The sequence below is a fragment of the Lithobates pipiens genome, unplaced genomic scaffold (genome assembly GCF_037356315.1).
Source record: "Lithobates pipiens isolate NorthernLeopardFrog02 unplaced genomic scaffold, aLitPip1_a1.2 Scaffold_27, whole genome shotgun sequence".
NCBI classification, from domain to species: domain Eukaryota; kingdom Metazoa; phylum Chordata; class Amphibia; order Anura; family Ranidae; genus Lithobates; species Lithobates pipiens.
Window position 1 is genome coordinate 175,180,496 of NW_027507788.1, and position 20,952 is coordinate 175,201,447.

General features: G+C 44.4%; 1 protein-coding gene across 1 annotated transcript in view; it reads left to right on the forward strand.

Annotated features, from left to right (window-relative positions):
• FOXJ3 (forkhead box J3) overlaps window positions 1–20,952 on the forward strand; it is a 131,022-nt gene that overhangs the window by 69,840 nt on the left and 40,230 nt on the right. The window contains exons 4-5 of the mRNA XM_077457918.1: window positions 15,358–15,432; window positions 17,906–17,989. Of these exons, the coding sequence (XP_077314044.1) occupies window positions 15,358–15,432; window positions 17,906–17,989 (159 nt within the window). The remainder of the gene's footprint in view (window positions 1–15,357; window positions 15,433–17,905; window positions 17,990–20,952) is intronic.

The window sequence follows — 20,952 nt, forward strand, 5'->3', positions numbered from 1 at the left end:
ACCATCCAATGGCCGGTGTCATAACTTTTGCAGCATCATGGCAGTTGTAGATTAAACTGAGACGAAGATGGCGGCTTCCTTACTGGAAAACAATAGAAGGGTTTACTTACACTTTTTAATGCATTCTATGCCCTTTTTCTTTTACCGGAGTCAGATCTGATCCAGTGATGTGCACAAGTGCAGCTGTTCTAGCTGCTGTCTCTCCTCATTGGACAGATTGGTAGCAGCAGAAGACATTGGCTCTCGCTGCTGTCAATCAAAAGCTGTTACATGGGGGGGTGGGGCTGAGTCCCGCTGTTTGTGTCAATGGATGCAGCAGCAGAACTCTGGATGAGCATACATGGGTGTCCCCATGGAAACCCCATGGAAACCCCTACTGACAGCAGCTCTCTGCTTGGGGAGGAGTGAGAACCGAGCCATCGGTGATGTTCGATCGCTAGGTTTCAATGCTGAGATGCCATGGGACAGATGTGGCATCAGACTGATGATGCATCCACCTGGGTAAGTATTTCCATGGGGGCACCCGATGAAGAGGAGGAGCCAGGAGCACTGGTGGGGCACCCCAGAAGAGGAGGATCAGAGCTGCTCTGTACAAAACCATTGCACGTAGCAGGTAAGTATGTTTGTTTGTTTTTATTTAAAAAAATAATAATAAAAAAATACTTATCACTTTTACATGAGAATGAATGAAATACAAAGCCCCCCTCTAGTGGTTGTGCTGCAAATAACAAAAAATATCCTATAATGGATCCTATTGCGTAGAAATGCATGCAGCATAAAACAAGAGCGAGCAGGGAAGTTCTACCAGCATTGGTGTGTAATCCGGCAGATCACAATCCGGAATATGATGGACTGTTACTGTGCAGGAAGTCATCAGGAACGCTGACTATCTGGATAATGCTTTAGAGATTGCAGAAATTCTTTACAAAGATTTACATACAGTGGATGTGTTCCAGATACAGACACTGCACTTTGTTAATGTACAGAAAAATGCTTGCCCGTGTTCTCGATGGTTTCATATTCTCATCGGAGTCCAAGCTGTGACTGGGCTTTGCTATCTAAAGAATGCAGGCATTTCTGGCTGTCAGCCTTTTCTTTTAAAATAGTTTTGATTTACAGATACAGCTAATGGAGCAAATATCCCGCAGTGGTAGAGAAAAGTGCGAAGCCTAATTGAACTCCCTGAAATGGGGATGCAATCAGATGAATGTTGTACTTGCAACCCTTTTTTTTTTTTTTTTTTTTAACCTCCAGTTTCTTGTTGGAGCAATCACACAGAGTGTCTACATATGAATGTGCAGTTTAACTGTCAGTAGCGTTGGAGCCAGTGTACGTCGTATTCGGCACTTCATAATCGGCCCCCTCTCTTCCTCTGCAGTACAAATCTGCATAAGGAGGACTGGTGTGAGGTGTGGCTGTTACTCAGTTCTGCCAAGCGGGGCACTGCAGTGGGAGGGCAGTAAGCAAAACTGATAGAGATCTGTTTGAAAGCTGAACTCTAAGCAAACCGCTTAAGGGATAATTAAACCTTTGTTTTTGTTTAAAAAAAAAAAAAAGTCCTAATTGCCTCCTGTGTGGAGTTGGTTTTGCACAGAGAGGCTCCGATCCTCCTCTTCTGGGGTCCCTCAATGGCACTCCTGGCTCCTTCTCCTCTCAAGTGCCTTGTCGGAGAAGCGCTCTCCCTCGGGGCACCCGTGCGGGCGCACTCCCGTCCTGCTGCTGCGTCTTTTAACACAGACAGCAGGACTATGCCCCGCCTCCCGCATCATTTGATTTGATTGACGGCAGCAGGATGGCTGCGCTGCTATCAATCTATCCAATCAGGACTGGAGCGCTTGTCCCCGGCGCAGGAATGATCGGGGGGGGGGGGGGGGGGCTGGTGCACTACAAGAGGTTTTTCACCTCAACACATTCTATGCAAAAACTTTTAATGTTTAAAAGTGATTGTAAACAATCGCCTTTCAAAAACAACCCATTCAGTTTGAAATAGAAATGAAAATGAAAACATTCTGTGTATAGATTAACCACTTGCCGACCACACTATAGCTGAAGAATGACGGCTATAGCATTGACGATTAGGTCTGGTAGTCCACCATATGACGGCCTCCCACGATCGCGCCCACTCTGTGATTAGTTAGCCCACACTGCTGATCAGATTGAGGTAAAGAGCCAATCGGCTGCTCTTTACCATGTGATCAGTTGTGTCCAATCACAGCTGATCACGGATGTAAAAAGAAGCCGGTTATCAGCACTCATTTCCTCATTCTGACAGCATGAGGAGAACAGAGCTGATAACTGGCTTCTCTAAAAGGGACATGTTATCAGTGCAGTCCCAACAGTGCCCACCAGTGCTGCCAATCAGTCTTCCTCAGTGCCACCTATCAGTGATCAGTGCAGTGTAAGTGCAGCCTCATCAGCGAATATGGGGAGGGGAATGACCTGTTTACTACATTTTATAACAAACTATGATTAAATATATATATATATATATATATATATATATATATATATATATATATATATATTTTTTTTTTTTTTTAAGTGCTCCCATTCCCTCTTAGATGCATAAGAGCTTAGGGGAGGGGGGGGGGGGGGAGAAGAAGAAGCAGCAGCAGCACACTGAGCTTCCCAGTGTAAGGCTGTGCAGAGGAAGCATGTCAGGATAGATGTAGTTATTGGAGGAGAGCAGGCTGAGTTCCCAGAACTGACCACGGTATGTTCTCCTGCTTAGTGTGGTCAGTTTTTAATAGGAAAGCAGAAGGGCTAGCAGGAACGCCAAGGATGTCACACAAAGGCAGCAATACAAAGAGAACAGAATACTTTCTCATACAAGTACATGGTACAGCAGGCACATATCGGGAGTATGAAATGTTGGGATAACAAATGCTTTTTAAAGGAGAAGTCCAGCCTTGGCTTTTTAGGCTGGGCTTCTCCTAAGGGTCACAGGAGTGCAATACGTTTTGCACTGTGACCCGTTTTCAGCAGAGAGCGGTCTGAAGTCAGTCGAGGCACCACGTCATCCTGACTTCAGAAGTCTGGATCCACCAGCTGCCTTGACTGATGAGAGTCTCGGTGGGCCGCTGAGATGGCCGCTCCCCGCCTCTCCACAGCTCAGCGATCCAGTGAAGGAACAGAGCAGGGGAGATGCTGACTGACAGTCAGCAGCTCTCCGCTTGGGAAGGAGTGAGGACCGAGCCACCAGCGATGTTCGAGCGCTAGGTTCTCAATGCAGATATGCCAGGGGACAGATGCAGCATCGGACTGATTATGCATCCACCTAGGCAAGTATGAATCTTAAAACGACAAAACAAAAAAAAAAATACTACTTTTAATACAATCTCTAAGGGGTTAGTTCTACCTGTCAAGGGATTTGCATTTCATTTCATTCCATTCCGTTCTGGAATTTTACACAGCTCTTCCACGTGGTTCTGAGTAGGGCTGCAACTAACGATTATTTTCATAATCGATTAGTTGGCTGATTATTGTTTCGATTAATCGGTTAATAACCTTATAAAAAAAAAAAGTAAATTTGTTGTAATTTGCATTTTTACATTTATTTATTTTTTGGCCAATTTGTTTTGCGTAAAAAAAAAAAAAAAAAAAGTAATCGTCTTTTCCAAATGCACAGCAGCTGAAATAAATCATGGATATGAACGTGTCCCATAGGAAACCATGTAAATGAACTGTAGTGTGTTTCTACAAAAAGCACCAAAATACAGAGGTGTGACCCAGGCCTGAAATGTTTAGTAACATAATGGGGTTAGAAAAAAATAAAATTAGTACAAAGAGAGCAAATAATCGCTACTGTAAGGGGTTAATTTTTACTATGGGACAGTGAAAGTAATATTTACAGTAGTGATTTGCTCTTTTTGTACTATAAAGGGCTAACTTTAGTTTTTTTTTTTTTTTTTTTTAACCCCCATTTTGTTACTGGCCGATTAATCGATTATGAAAATAGTAATCGATTTATTTCATAATCGATTTGTTGTCGATTAATCGATTCGTTTCGTCCCTAGATCTGAGGCAGCCCTGTCCGGCAGGGTAGAGAACCTTATTTTTCTCATCTGCAATAAAAAAAACATTTAGGCTTTATTTGCACAGATTTTTAGCCACCTAATGCATGAGCCACAGAGCCCAAACCCTGTAATGACAGGTGGTAGGAAGCCACAGCAATTTGTTCGCACAGTCAGTGGTTATCTGAAGGGATCATGGCTGGGTGCACACCAAGTGGTAATCGCTGGCTGTGTTAACAGACTAGAATAGCTGCGCACACAATTGTCAATCCCAGCAGGAGGAATCAGTAGCTGTCGGTTCTGCTTACTTCCCTCCCGCTGCAGTGCCCAGTGTTGGCAGGACTAACAGTCAGAGCTCACTGAAGTGCCAGGCTGTGCAGGGAGTGGGAGAAGCTGCCTCAGCCTCTAAGCAGTCCGCTGAGAGGCTGAGCCAGCTGCTGGTCAAGCCTGTGGGCAGATCCCAACACTGTCGGGATGTTTGCAGAGCCTGGACTCTGGACTGGCTCTGTGATGTCAACCGATGATGGCCTTTAGCCCGCTGTCGGCTGAATCTAGGACATAAGTCTATAAAGAAATAATCAGATGTGAGACTAATTAGGATTGAAAGATAACCTGTACTTTACCTGCAATGCCTATTTGGCCACCTAAAGATCTTCTGATTTGTTTTTAAACTGCATTGAAAGAAAATCTCCCCCCATGTGATTTCACCGGCATTGTATTTGTAGTCCAGGTTGTAAGCGTCTTTTCTCGCCACTTGCTTCTTCTCCACCCATTTCTCACCGCCCACCACGTCTGCACAGCCTCTTCTCTTACCATCCACCATATCTGAACTCCTCCTCTTCCAACAATGTATGTACACACACACACACACACACACACACACACACACACTTTCCTGGTTGCACTGTACATTTTCAACCACACCTTTATGACCCTTCCTTCGCTCCAACCAATACACCTGTTGAGGCCACCACCCAGTGTCAATCAAGTACTGCATTATCCTTATCCCACTAGTGTTCCTGCATTCCGCCCTCCTGCTTTTACCACCATAACTTCACACCTGTAAGCCAAAGTCCCACTTTTACCGCTACACCGCTACCTCCTTCCTAATCTCACTACCTAGCCTGCATTAGGCTTCATGTACGCTACAGCTCCTGAATTTGAGTTTAGGAGCTTTAGCTATTTTTTTTTTTTTTTTATTTGCAAAAGCTCCATAAAAGCCTGTAGCCCACAGGCAGAATGTTGGTACAAAAAATATCAGCCAACATTTTGCCCGTGCTTGTGTGTTGGCCACCTGGCCAGCTTCTGACGGCTGTGCATGCTGGGAAAACCAGCAGCTGACCGACTCCCGATCAGCTCTCGTAGCCAATGACAGAGCGCTAAAGGGAAGGGGGGGCTGTGTGTGTCTCACCCCCCCCCCCCCAATCCGAACAAAACAGCTCAGCGGGGGAGATCTCTGGATTTAACCTTGCATGACTAGTGTAGCAGGACCGGACCGGAGTAGTGAGCTTTTTTCTTGCATCCAAAAAAAACGGTAGTGTTTACCTGGCTTAAAGTGGTTAAGCCACTCTGCCCTCTTTATACAATCCTCTGTTTTCTAATGCTATGTGCCCATGCTTTGTAAAAAAAAAATTGTCCATGTACACATGGGCTTTTAGGATCATCTAAGAGCTGCTGTGGTTAGGAGAGGGTCAACCTCCCTCTCCTTAAAGCGTTCCGTATGGGAAAGTTTTTTTGGACCGCTGGTGGTGGGAAACCACGTCGCGGCTTTGCCGTTGGCCCCGGTACATCACGGCCAAGTGTACATAAAGCCTAAAACGCCCTTTCACAGCTGCACCTTTGTATGCTTCTACCATTATCACCTGCACTTGCACCAGCCCACCACCAATCCTTTACAAAGCCTGTGCAAACTTCTCCCTGCCCCCATTCCCCCACCATTCTGGTTTGTCAACCCACCCCTGCTGTTACCCCACAGCTTCAGGAAGCACTTGCTCTTGAGACCCAATGCCTCACTGCCCTAACCACCATGCCTGCAAACCCCCACCACACTTCACCTTATGCCCGTACCACCCCAACCCTGCCCCCTCTGAAACGGGCACACTTTTTTTGTTTGTAGAAATAAAGGTCCTGCATGTGACCTGGAGTTGCGTCAATTTGCTAAATGTTAAACGCTAACTTGTAGCTCGTGTCATAGATCCTAACGGTAAAGAAGTGAGAATCTGGTCATTTCCCATTTCCTGTATCACAGCCATTGGAATGATGTGGTCGGGCAAAGACACTGCGTGGCTCCCACTGACTCCCAATCATCGTAAAGCTAGCTGAGCTCAGCTAACAAATTTTAATATGGCTGTCTGGTCTAGGAAATCAGCTAATTAGCAGATTAGCCGACCTCCCAGCTTCAGGAACCAAGACAGAATAAATAAATGAATAAAATATATTTAGAGACTTAACTGCTATTAGATGCTATGGATCCCGTATTGTAAATTGTGGGGGCTTTTTGCCCATCTTGCCTCTCCCAGCAGTAATGCCCTGGAAGAGAGAAAACAAAGCGCGTGAGTGACAGAAAGGCATCGTGAAGAGCACCTGTCTGAAATGACTTTGGGAAATGCTTCTTTTAATAACCGTAGACTTGTAACAGCTGTGTCTCAGCCATTGCATTTTTATAGTGGGAACTTTTGGCCTTCTCCATCCCTTGAAAATCTCTGCATTTTTATAGACGCGGCCTTTAAAGAGAGCAGCTGATGGGCAAATTAAAATCCGTCCTTGTAAAGTCTGCGTAGAAAAGACTGGCGGGTGCAGGGTTCTGATGATGCGTGAACCGGTATGGTTGGTGGGGGGGGGGGGGGGGGGGTGGGGGGGTGACCTTTGACCTTCAGAGCTCGTCTGCTCTTGACAAAGATGGCAAATCTGCTTCATAGCTCTCTGGTTTCAATTGTTGCTTCTACATTGCAGTTATAAATCTTAGTATAGTTAGACACTGGCACCAAGCTGGCAGATGAATGTAATTATCACTTGTGCGTGCCTTGGCACCATACGGCAGGACAAAGTGAGAGCTTCATTCTTTTGTATTGCCAGAATATTATGGCAGATTTAGGGGGACATGCAGAGGAATTAAGATACTCCAGCCAAACCGCTAAATACAAAGATCAGACACGTAGGATGGGGTCACTTCAAAAGAGACCTACAGCTTTTTTTTAGGTGTGCATGTGTAATGATCAGATAACTGCAAATCTTATCAGTGTTTTCACAACCTTATTCCTAGGAATAGATTTTAATTATATTCAGTATGTTCATGGGAAGAGACATATTTGCTCATTGCATAAGCAGATTGCACTTCCTGTTTACCTTGTTATCTCACTAATAAGGGTTAGTTGATTCAGAACAGTAGGCGCTGCTGTTGATATGATATTATACATCCACTGTAGCTGCTTCTGTCAAGCTAAAGTGTGTTTCCACTTTTTATAGCAGGTCTCCAAAGATGAACGGCGCCTGCGCTGTGAGTCCAGGTGCAAGCACCACCATCCAAGTGGACGTAGAGTCAGAATAAAAAATAGCCAAGCTAACCCAGGCTGTGCCTGAAGCGTGGCGAGCGAAGCGAGCCCACGGGGGCCCTGTTACTATGTGCTACTGTATGTCCACTTGGATGGTGGGGCTTGCACCTGGACTCAGTGCGCAGGCGCCGTTCTATAGAGACTTTCGGAGTCTCCTTGTCCTCCGTACTGCGCAATCGCTGCGTTTGCGCAGTACAGGGCAGACACTATCCGATGGCCGGACAGTTTTTGGCAGAACGCCGGGTGACACCACATCCAGTCCAGTGCCTCCCTTTTTTTTTTTTTTTTTTTTTTTTTTTCTTTCCTGCATCAAAAACTCATGAATAGTAGGTTATATGGTTTTCAGTGGCATAGTTCACACTGGTGCGGTCAGTTCAAGAAAAAAGTAAAACGTGGTAGAACGCACGTGTCCTTATTTAACCACTTGTCGACTGGGCCATAGCCGAATGATGGCTACAGCGCAGTCCCTTAATTCTGGGAAGGGGTACAATGACTTACTCCCAGAATTGCGCTTCGGACTTGGCACGTCACGGAGTAAGGTAAAGGGTCAATGACAGCGGCCCTTTATCACGTGATTGCTCCGTCCAATGACCATACATTTTACTTTATTTCATCCTCTTGCAATCCACCATACAACTTTCCTTGGGCTGATGAAAAGGGGCATTAATTGGGGCCCATTCAGGTAGTCTGTATTTACATGTGCTAGCCTGCTGATAGTAGGAGATAGCAGGAAGGTCAGCTAATCAATTTATTGCATCTCCTTTACTGTGTCCGGTCACAAGTTGGTTTTTTAACTGCAGCAGAATAAAGTCCGATTTCTAGTCTCCTAGGGCTGGCAATCTCAGGTCGCGATAGACAGACAAATATCCTCAATTCCCAGAACATTGCCAGGAAGGAGGGGCTGCCTAGGCGACCAGAAGTCGGAAGTGGGACAGGAAGTCCCACTCCAAACCAGGTGCCCCCCCCCCCCCAAAAAAAAAAGGACATGCCAATGGTGGCATGTTTGGGTGGAACTCGGCTTTAAACATTTTGATGTTTTCTATTATGAATAAAATATAGGTTTATTAGATTTGTGAATCATTGCGTTCTTTAGATTTTAGGCAGCGTCCCTACTTTTTGGAATTGGGATTGTATTTTGGTAGGTAAAACAGTGCTGATATTCAACTTTAAAGTCAACCTGCAAATTGTGGCTGCCATTTTTGTTCTTGCAGGTGCTAGTGGTGCAATTCATTCTGATCATCCTAGTCGCCCCCATTCTTGGTGATGATTCGGAAAGTATTGGAACCATTCTATATGTTTGAGAGTCAGGCAGCCAACCTCCTTAGGAGATCAGAAAATCCCAATGGTTTTTAAATTCCATAGCTTGCCACTTGCAAGGTGAAAACAGGACTGCAGTGGAAGTATTTGCTTTGTGAGCTACTAGGTGGGAAGGGGAAGGTACTTGAGACAGGGGGACAAGGGTTGGGGACATGCAGGCAGGAGAGTCACTCTGGTCTCCTGCTCAGAGATGGATCAAATGTTGACCAATTCAGCAAGGACTGGCCAAATTCCAGTTCATCTGTAGCTGTTCCTGCTCAACAGAAGTTGATCCAACGATAAACTATTCTAGATGACAGCGGAGGAGACCTGCTGTCAGAATATAATGGCACAATGTGGAGGATTCCTTTGTCCACCTCGCATGTGTGGATGGAGAGATCTGTTTGGGTTTTATTTTTTTTTCCTAATCGAAAATAAGCGGTATCTATAGCCAGCCCTAAATGCACTAAATGGGCAAAGCAGTAACCTAGACTAGGGAGGTGCATCCCAGAAACGGGCCCATTACTTTATAAATCTTTTCAGCAGGTGAATCAATCCTGGCAGAAAAGTTAAAAAGATGGATATTGCCGTTTTTGGCACAAGTTTACTTTTTTTTTATCCTGCAGAATTGCTCCAAAGTATGACTCAGCAGCAGCCGCGGGCATGCCAAGTTTTATAACCAGCGAGGATGGTAATTAACACCTTTTGCAGAGCCGTGGAGCGTGTAGGAGGGATGCTGAGCCCTGGAGGGGTTAAACGATTGGTTTTCTCAAGGTAGCTCCACAAAAGTCAGTTTTATGATGCAGTACTTTAGCCTCCCTTGCATCTTCTTCACTGGATTATAAATGTAAATCTCGCAGTTGGCGTGGTACATACTATTTTGTATTTTTTTTAGCTTTATCGTTTTTTGTACAATGCAGCAACATCCACACGTGGGATGCCCAACGTTAGATGTTTTGTTCCTTCACAGCAAATACAATTTTGAATGCTGGTACTGACTAGTATTCCAATGTTTCTCTTCTCCCTCCATTTTTCTCCATCACTCAGCTAATGTGACCCCAGCAGGGAGGGGCTCACACAAGGACACTTGTGCAGGCAACCATCATTCTCCTTATTAGCGGATGATGTTGTTGGTTGTTAGGATGCCGGCATCAGATGGTGTCCCCCATCACATAGTGTCTGCCCTGTACTGCACTTGCGCGGTACGGGGGACAGGGAGAAGCCGAACATCTCCGAAGATAAACTGCGCCTGCGCACTGTGTTCGTGCCCCACCATCCAAGTGGACATAGCGTTAGAATATAAAAGAGCCAAGCAAGGCCGTGCCCGAAGCATGGCGAGTGAAGTGTGCCTGCGAGGGGCCCTGTTACTATGAGCAATCGTATGTCCACTTGGATGGTGGGGCTTCAACCCGGACTCAGTGCACAGGCGTGGTTCTTCTTCGGAGATGTTTGGCTTCTCCTTGTCCCTCGTACTGCGCAAGCGACGCGCCTGCGCAGTACGGCCCGGACACTATCCGATAGGAGGACACTTTGTGTCAGAACACCGGCAGCTAGAAGGTTGTAATAGTCCCCAATAAAAATCTGTGCCTTTGTGTAACTAAAAGGCAGGCTTTCTCCTGTATCCAATTTTTGGGCTAACCTTTTGCCAAGGCACATCTAAAGATACGCCAAGGCGCCCCATGATGCCTGGGCACCCTTGTTAAAACAGTGTGATGTAGAGGCACCTTGCGAAACTCCCCACTTTTATGACAAGTCAGAGCATTAACGCAGAAATCTGATTGCATGAGAACTCGAGTAAAGCCTTGTACACATGAGGATATCAGACGAATGATCGTCTGGTCTGTTTTTTGTTTTTGTGTTTTTTTTTTTTTGCAAGCTATGCATTGAAAATCAAAAACCTGTGTGTAGCAGCTCCCTCAGCACCCCCAAATGACTTACCTGAGCCCTATCTCTCTCAATTGACTGTCCACGAGTTTCTTAGCCATCCGAGACTCAGCAGTGGTGCCATTGGCTCCCGTGGCTGTCAATCAATGTCAGTTAGCCAGAGAGGGGGCGGGTCCGAGTCGGATCTCTGTGTCTGCATGGACACACGGCGCTGTGACTCGGCTCGGGTGCCCCCATAGCAAGCTACTTGCTGTGGGGGCACTTGAGAGGAGGGAGGGGCCAACAGCAGTGAAGAGGGACCCGAGAAGAGGAGGATCTGGACTGCTCTGTGCAAAACGAACTGCACAGAGCAGGTAAGTATTACATGTTTGCTTGTAAAGTCTAGTTGGAAAAAAAAAAAAATTAAAAATTACTTTAAGTTACGAAAATTTTCATTCAACAGAATACAACTTCGGAAATCTACTGTATTATGTTGAGTTTTGTAAAGTATTCTTTCATTTCCCAGCATGAGTGGTCTTAGTCTTCAGATTTTTTTTTTAACCAATTCCTGACTGCCTTGCACATATATACTGCGGCAGAAAAGTACATACAGGCAGATTACCTGTATGTTGCCCTCTAAGAGGCGGCTTGCGGGCACAAGCCCACCAGGAGCTCCGTGACTGTGGTCATGGGTCTCGTGGACTCTATGTCCACAGGGATACCCGCAATTGTCTCATGGAGAGTAAGAACGGGGAGATGTAGGGAGACAGGGACACAGACATGTCCTGATGTCCACTGCAGCGTCATTCACTGGGAAGATCGGTGTGCTGCTTCCCCCGCCCCAGCTCTTATGCGGGTGAGAACAGAGGAAATGTGATCACTTATTTAAAATAAAAACAAAACTTTTTTGTTTCACCTTTCATTTCTATTTTAACCTGAATGCGTTGTTTTACAAGGTGATCATTTACAAACACTTAAGTACAATCAGCCTGCCCATAGATGGATAAAATCTTGACTGGTCCCAGCTGAACCGGCCAAGATTTGAAACCATCTTTGGCCAACTTAAAGTGGTTGTAAACCCTTTACAACCACTTTATACGACAGGCAAGCCTATAATAAGTCTTACCTGTAGCTACACTGGATATCTCCTTACCCTGCACGGTTTAGGAGATATCCCTGTATTTGCATGTGACGACATCATCCGCACATGCGCACTTAAGCAAACTGAAGCAACGGCACGTACGTGCCGTTGCTTCAGTTGTTACTGTCACAGGCGGCTCGCATGTGCGGGAGTGACGTCATTGCGGCTCCGGCCAGTCACAGTGCCGGAGCCGCAATACCCGTAAGTAACCCCCCCAGGGAGATGTCGGCCGCCGGCGTGGTGAACGAGGACCAATGCGGGGCTTTGATCTCAGGTAAGTAATTCATAATGGGCTAGTATACTATGTATACTAGCTCGTTATGCCTTTGTCTTGCAGACTCTGATGAAACATCGCTGGATCGTGATGGGGCTCAGGTAAGTATTTGGGGGGGCTGAGAGGGGCTGCTGCACACAGGTTTTTTTTTTTTTATCTTTAATGCGTAGAATATAAAAAACCTTTTGCCTTTAAAACCACAATAACCTCTTCCTTCCCAAGGTACGTCATTTGATGTCCTTGGCTTTGTGTGGGTATATCTGAATGATGCCTGCAGCTACAAGCATCATTCAGATAGTGGCTTTTTCAGCTAGTGATTCCCTACACCATAAGAACGATCATAGTGGCTGTTCGGTCGCTTGATTGTTCTGATGGGTGGCAAGAGGGGACTTTTTAAAAGTCAAACTAAAAATGAAAAGTAGCACCATTCCACAAGCGTGTACAATTTTGAAGCGTGATATGTCGGGTATCTATTTACTCGGCGTAACTTCATCTTTCACATTATGCAAAAAAATTGTACTAACTTATTTTTTTAATGTTGTTTTTTTCCTGTAAAAAAAGTGTTCGAAAAATTGCTGCGCAAATACTGTTGAGATAAAGTTGCAGTGACCGCCATTGTATTCTCCAGGGTCTTTCCTAAAAAAAAAAAAACATATATAATGTTTGGGGGTTCTATGTCATTTTAAAGCAAAAAAAACATATATGAATTTTTCATGTAGGAGAGAAATGTCAGAATTGGCCTGGATGGGAAGTGGTTAAGCAAAATTCAAGGTATTGGTAATTCTGTGAATGTACCCTTCCTGTCCGTTCTCAATGTTCATCTAGATATTGGCTTGTTTATTATTGCCTTTGTAAGCCTTGAACAAGAAGTATGCAATCTTTTTATGTTGTGGCTCCAAGCATCAAATGACACATTTTTGAGACCCCAGCCATATGGATTTTCCCCTCTTTTAGACATTTCCTAAAATGGACCCTTTCACTAGAACTCACACAACACAGGAGTCAATCGAATGTCAGCATTTTTAAAATACATTGTTTTGAGTAAATAAAGACACGGTGACTAGCTGGACACCTGACCCACTGATAACTCACCTTACCAGCATTCCTCCGCTGCTTCCTCAGCTGCCTCAGCTGGCAGAAATACCAGGTGCTTCTGTGTTTTGGGGAGCGTGTGATCTCCTCCCAGGTGATCTCCTCCCAGGTGATCTCCTCCCAGGTGATCTCCTCCCAGGTGATCTCCTCCCAGGTGATCTCCTCCCAGGTGATCTCCTCCCAGGTGATCTCCTCTGATCTCCTCCCAGGTGATCTCCTCTGATCTCCTCCCAGGTGATCTCCTCTGATCTCCTCCCAGGTGATCTCCTCTGATCTCCTCCCAGGTGATCTCCTCTGATCTCCTCCCAGGTGATCTCCTCTGATCTCCTCCTATTTGACCTCCTTAGTGTTAATAAAATCACAACAGTAAAATCAGTCTGTATATGCAGTAAAGCATGCTTGTTATACTCACTGTGGAACCTAAGGGGTTAATCCTCTGCATTATGTCCAAAGACTGTTTAATCCTGTCTTCTCTGATCCTCCCCGATCCTCCCCTTCTTGCACAGTCCCCAATCCATCTCCTGTTAGAACAGAGCATTGAAGTCACTCTGCTCATGCTTAGTTTGGTGTGTAGTGCTAGAGGTTTTTTTTGTTTGTTTTTTGTTTTTCTTGGGAGAATGCATGAGATCAGCACAGGGCCATTTAGCACTATCCAAACAAAGGTGCAGGGGTCCTGCAGCCTCATAGGACAATCAGGTGAGAATGAAATCTCCTACAAGCTTTAACCAGTCACTGATAGAAGTCACAAGACTGCTATATACTGCTAATGAGAAAAGGCATTTACAAGTTTATATTTACTAAGATAATTGCTTCTCCATGTACTGTGGCAGACCAGATATAGTGAATGCAGGGTTTAGTAACACTTTAAAGCGGTTGTAAACCGCTGAATGGGGGGGGGGGGGCTACCTGTAAGGCAATGGCCTAATATGCTAGTATGTATGCAATACTAGCACATTATGCAATACTTGCCTTCCAGCGGGTGGAAGGTAAGTATTTCATAATGTGATAGTATTTGATACATACTAGCACATTATGCCATTGCCTTACAGCCCCCCCCCCCAACCGCTTTCAAGTGTTATTAAACCCTGGACCCTGCATTCACTATATCTGGTCTACCGCAGTACACAGAACATGGACACACAATTATTTAATTAGTTCACCGCTGAGACGGCTGACATCTTCCCCTGGTATTTCTTCGGGGTTTGGAGGCTGTGGCGTGTGAGTGGCTGGAGCCGCGATGACTCGGTTTCCGGAACAGGATCTGAAGGTCCGGCACTGTAAGTCGCCCCTTCAAAGAGCATGCGCCGATGATGTCGTTGGTTGCATGCATTTTATATATCTCCTAAACAGTGCAAGTTTAGGAGATGTTCACAGTACCTACAGGTAAGCCTAATTATATAACCTGTAGGTACTAGTGGTGTAACAGAGTTTACAATGACTTTTAGCAGCCAATTGCTGGGTCAGGTCGCAGTCACATGGTAAAGGGGGTGACTTTTATCTGTTCCTCCCAGCATTCGATACCAGAAGAAACTGGGAATTTTTGGCGCTAGCTGCAAAAGAGGTAGAGTGGCACGGGAATGGCACGGGAATGCTAACAAGGTATGTATCTGTCTGGTGGGCTTTACACAAATGCCATCACTTTGCCCTTGTCTAGTAAATTGGCATCAACCCTGAATTGGGGGTGTCCACCTTGTACTGGCCATAAAATAAATCAAAATATTGATCCCCCATATACATCATGGCACCTTCTATCCTGGAGGTGTTTCACGTCAATAAAGACCAACATGCTGAGAATTTCCCATTTTAAGAGTCTCTACAACTAGTCAATATCATATGATGCTATGTGAAGCTCAAAAAACCTTTCGTCTGCTTGGTGGATAATGACCCTTGCAAAAGATGGCCGAGACGATCTTGAAAAGTGTGGGTGCAATCTAAAGGCTTACCCCAAACGTAAAGGAAATGTACTTTCTTGCCTCATTTGACCTCTTGATTCTGGCCTGGGTGCATTGTGCAGCCCAAATGTGTCATCAAAGCATTTCTGGATGTAATCTCTTGGATGGCAGCTGTCCGGTGATGTCTTATTATAATAGAATGCTGACAAGTCACCTTTGTGTTTTCTGTCTGCAGAATTCTATACGACACAACCTGTCATTGAATAAGTGCTTTCTGAAAGTGCCTCGATCCAAGGACGACCCTGGAAAGGTAAATGGCTACGTTCCTGCATTAATGTCATAAAAAGGGACTTGGGTGTACGTTTTAATATACATCTATTAATGATGGGTGGTAATCCAAAAAGGATCAGGGAGCACAGAATTAGGATTGTGGTCATTGGTGACTTGCTATTTAAGCAGCATCCTCTGGGCCTTGCTGCCATCCTTGTCCTTCATTTCATGGCAAGTCAATGACCTGACACAAGTATGTGCCTCTCAAGTGTCCTCAAGCTTCGCTTGCTGCTGTTCCAGGTCAGTGACTTAAAGTGATGCTGGGATAACAAAATGGATCAAGCTAACAGGTCCAAAAAAAAATGACTAAGGCCCCTTTCACACTGCTGCGACTTGAAAGTCGTGCTATTTTGCAGTTATATTTCAGGGAATGCCTGTGTAAACGTGAGGTCTATGGAGCTCAACTTGCATCAGTCGTACCAAAGTAGTACAGGGATTACTTTGAAGTCACACAGATATGAATGGTGCTCTTTGGAAATCATAGCAAAACAGTGCCAAGTCGCACAAGTGTGAAAGGGGCTTAATACTTTTCTGTGGGGGGTCAGTTAGTTAAATATTCCTTTTTTCCAGACATGTGAGAGCAGCTTCTATCAAGCAACTTTTAGATGTGCTTATCATGTGCACCCTGAAATATGAACTTGATTAGTGTCAGACTCCCCACAGAGGCTAACCTATCTCCTGCTCAGCACGAGTTTGACCATCGGAGCTTCTGGTGGAAAGTGAGAAGCTTATCAGCACTGACCTCAGCCATGAAGATAGCTGTTATAGGAGCCTTAGGCCAGCCATGCACACTTTGAATCTCGTCCGGTTTAGCAGGAACCGGCTGTGCTTCAAAACGTTAATGGGCAGGCTGAATGTACCAAGTTGGTTCATGAACTTGGGTACAACCAGCCTGCCAGATTCTCTTATGATAATTATGGTCTTCTCCCGGTGAGGATGACTTGCCCCGCTGGGAGCAGACAATGGCTCAGCAGGAGGGATTCCCCTGTCTGCACTATCCATGTTGGTGGGGGAATTGTGCAAATTTCTTTCCTGCAACCCGTGGTTGCAGGAAAGAAATTTGCACAGTGTATGGTCGTCCATGTATGGGCAGGCTAAATGTACCCAAGTTGATTGATTGATTGACTTGGGTACAAACAGCCTGTCAGATTTTGCCTGTGATTATTTTTTAGAGGCTATTATAGCCACTAGCGTAATCTCTGTGTTCTCCCAGCGGGGGGGGGGGGGGGGGCAGGTTCCCCCACTGAAAGAACACAATGGCTCAGATGAAGGGATTTCCCAATCAACATTCATTGTGTTAACAGGGGAATCAAGTGATTCAACTCCCCGTGGTTGCAGGAAAGAAAATCGCTCCATCTATGGCTGAATTTAGGCTGGCCATACATTATGCAATTTTGTTGTACAATTTAATTTAAATTTCTCAAAACCATATAATATGAGCTCAAACCTAAACACTTTCAATCTGCAATCAGGCAGGCCCGTGTGCTACATAGTTGAAGGCAAATCTAAAGGAAAGCTAATAAGATAATTGTATAATGTATGGCCATCTTTGTGCCCTGACAAGGAGCGCATACAAATGGATAAGTTCACTTTTTTTGAAAAAATAATAAATATACATATTTTTCAGGAAAAAAATAAACGTGCATTGTTTTTTTTATTTATTTATTTTCACAAGAGTTTGCAGAGCATTGCACTAAGATTAGTGGATCATGGGTGCGGTGTGGGGCTCCTGCACACATTGCCTTCAGCTCTGTTGCTCATACATGTGTATGGGATTTCTGTTAGAGTTGTAGGCAGTGTGAATGGACTAAAGCCCCATACACACTATCAGATTTTCTGCTGAGTTTTTCCTTCAGAGTTACCAAAACCATGTAGTACAAGGGCCTGCCTGATTGCATACACATTGAAACTCCTAAGGTTTGACCTCATATTATATGGTTTTGGTAAATCTGAAGGAAAAACTCAACAGAAAATCTGATAGTGTGTATGTGGCTTAAGAGTATGCTAATCGGCATGCTCGCAGTCCATTGAGAACAAGCAGCAGTTTACCATTGTGAATGGATGACATGGTTCTGTGGGTAGAGCCCTTCACAGCTGTGCTGTCTTCTAAATGTGACAGCAGGGTGTGTGGGGAGAGGATCCCCTGCCTGCTGTGGGGGGGGGTACGGACGGACAGGGGTGTGGGAGGCAGATCTGGAGCATGTTACACCCTAAATATGTAACCTGCAAGCTTCCCCTTTAGGCAGCCCATAAATGACTCTATTTTGCCTATTTTATGACTGGTTCTCTTTTAAAGATATCCAGCATGACCTTCAATAACCATGTCTGACAAATCGCTGTAAAGATTAAATGACTCTTTTATGTGATTGTAAAGCCTTCCCAGGTAGAGGTGTTATGGCCTTATTTGCAGACAGCAACAACTAAAAAGCACTTGTTTTTCTTTGTTTTTCTAGGGTTCCTATTGGGCAATAGACACAAATCCAAAGGAGGATGCGCTACCAGCTCGGCCAAAGAAGAGGCCGCGATCTGGAGAGCGGGTATGTACACCTGTCTGCCTCTAATAGGCAAGGGATGCAGAGAAGGTGGCTGCTGCAATGTGCCAGGGCACCTAGCATAATGGCTATCCATTCTATTCAATGGATTATTTATACACGGAGCACACAACCTGCCTATATAGTGCTTCTAAATTCATCCTGGATTTAAACACTTTCAGCCCGTAGGACATCATATTACATCCTTAGTTGAAGTGGTAATATCAGAATGATGCCTGCAGCTACAGGCATCATTCAGATATATATTTTTTTCAGCCGTCGATTCCCTGTAATGTAAAAGCCATCCTAGCCGCTATTCATTCACTGGATTGCTTTCAGAGGCAGTGGGCCGCCGCCCCATTGCCTTTCTGGGCTCTCCGGTGTGATCAGGAAGCCGGATTACCATGGAGATAGCCGTGGTCTGGACGGTCCCCAGCCATCTCTAGGACCCTGGGAGGCCACAAGGAATGTCATGACATCCCAATCTAGCAGATGTAAACACTGCCAGTTTTTTTTCTTCCTGTAACGCAGGGATCAGTGTTGTGTTGTGGAGGTTTATATTTTTCATCTCATGCTTTCCAGGGTAGAGGAAATATCTGGGGTCTTATTGACCCCAGATGTCTCCATATAGAGGACCTATCATGCCTTATTCCTATTACAGGGATGTTAAAAATTTAAAGGGATGGTGTATAAATAAAAAAAATAATAAAAAATGTAAAGCACCCCCATCCTCTCATGCTCGCACTCAGAAGTGAACGCATAGTAGGTTGCTCCCACATATGTTAATTGCGTTCGCACCACACGTGAGGTATCGCCGTGAACATTTGAGCAATAATTCTTGCACAAGATCTCCTTTGTAACTCTTAACTGCTAACCTGTAAAATTTTTAAAGGGTAGCCTATGGAGATTTTTTTAAGTACCAGAGTTTGGCACCATTCCAAGAGTGTGTGTAATTTTAAAGCGGGACATGTTGGCTTTATATTTACTCGACATAACATCATCTCTCATTTCACAAAAAAAAAATTGGGGTTCATATTGTATTTGTTTTTTAATTCATAAAAAAGAGCCAATTCTAGCATTCCTCTCCCACGTGTAAAAAAAATAAAAATAAAAAAAAAATATTTTTTTTAACTAGAAAGTTCACTCAGAACACACACATAATCTATATATTGTGTGTATGTGTTTAACTTTCTAGTAGTGACAAAAAGAAGCGTTTTACATGTAGGAGAGGAATGGCAGAACTGGCTCAGTATGAAAGTAGTTGTGTGCTTTTGGAAAATATATTGTATTGTGGGTTTTAAGTCCATTTTTCAGGACCAAAAGTTTTAATGTGGGTTCAAAGGGCCTAGTAGCGAAAAGGTTAGAGGCTTCAAAGTTCATGGTTTCTAGCAATGAAGAGAAGAAGTCTACTGGACATGTAGGGGTTAATCACGTGCTGCCCTGCCTAGCAGTTGTTTTTTGAGCGGGAAGCCCCTTGCAGCTCTACAGTGCAGTGGAAAAGCCCGTACATATAGGTGACTTCATCATAGTGACATTAACTACAGCTGAGAATGAAACTATGCAAATGCATACTTGGGCAATAAAAGAAACTATGCCAGAGATTTCACAGAGAAGACATAATGCAGCCGCCGAGAGAGATGTTGTCACTCAGCAATGAATGAGGAAATCTGACCAGGGCGAGCCTTTCTCGTGGCGATGTGGTCACACAGCGTGACAAATGTGTTTAATTTTCTCCCGTCAGCAGCAGAGTCCTGCATTTGTCAAGGTTGTTTTGTCATGGCTTGTGTAAGCTGCAAGATAGACTCAGGTAAACTTCATAAAAAAAAAAAAAAAAAAAAAAAAAAATACCCGTTTATTCTTATGTATTAACAAAAAATAAATAATGAACTAAATAAATGAACTGAATTAGATTAAGCTGGTATAAGCGTTAGAGACCTGTCTTTATATTGGCCGTGTGTAATCCCCAAACCACAGAACTAAAGCTAGGAATAGATGGATCAACATTCAGCGGGTGTAACATTCACATGTCTATAATATTTGTCTACTCATACACTTTATCTAATTGGGTCGGTATGTACTAACTAAGACTTCACTGGTGTATGCATGTATGCCCCCTTAGTTTCTACTGTGTACCATTTAAATGGTCCTACGTAGGTCCATGTGTCCAGGGAATGCCCAATATGAATTGCATTGCTTTGTGTCTGTCTATTTATTTCTAGTTATATTTTTCTTATACTGAATCATTAACCACCAACATCTGTGGTTAACAGAGGACAGAATTAAAATTAGACTGGGGAAACTTAACATCTAATAAATCACCGGGACCAGATGGTTTGCATCCGAGGGTACTTAAGGAACTCGGTCAAGTAATTGCCAGACCATTGTGCCTAATTTTTAGTCTACTGACTGGATTGGCACCAGGTGATTGGAGAAAAGCCAATGTAGCACCAATATTTAAAAAGGGCCCAAAATGCATCCCTGGGAATTACAGACCAGTTAGCCTAACATCAATAGTATGCAAGCTCTTGGAGGGTATGATAAGGGACTATATACAAGATTTTGGTAACGAGAATGGTATCATTAGCAGTAATCAGCATGGATTCATGAAGAATATTTATTGCCAAACCAATCTGTTAAACTTCTATGAGGAGGTGATTTGCCATCTAGATAAAGGAAGGCCTGTAGATGTGTATCTGGATTTTGCAAAAGCTTTTCACACAGTTCCCCATAAACAGTTATTGTACAAAATCAGGTCCATTGGCATGGACCATAGGGTGAGTACATGGATTAAAAACTGGCTACAAGGGCGAGTCCAGAGGGTGGTGATAAATGGGGAATGGTTAGATGGTCAGATGGGTAGTGGGGCCCCGCAGGGTTCTGTGCTGTGACCAGTCCTATTTATTTTGTTAACCACTTGAGAGCCGCACTATAGCCAAATGACGGCTACAGCGCGGATCTCCTTTTCCGGG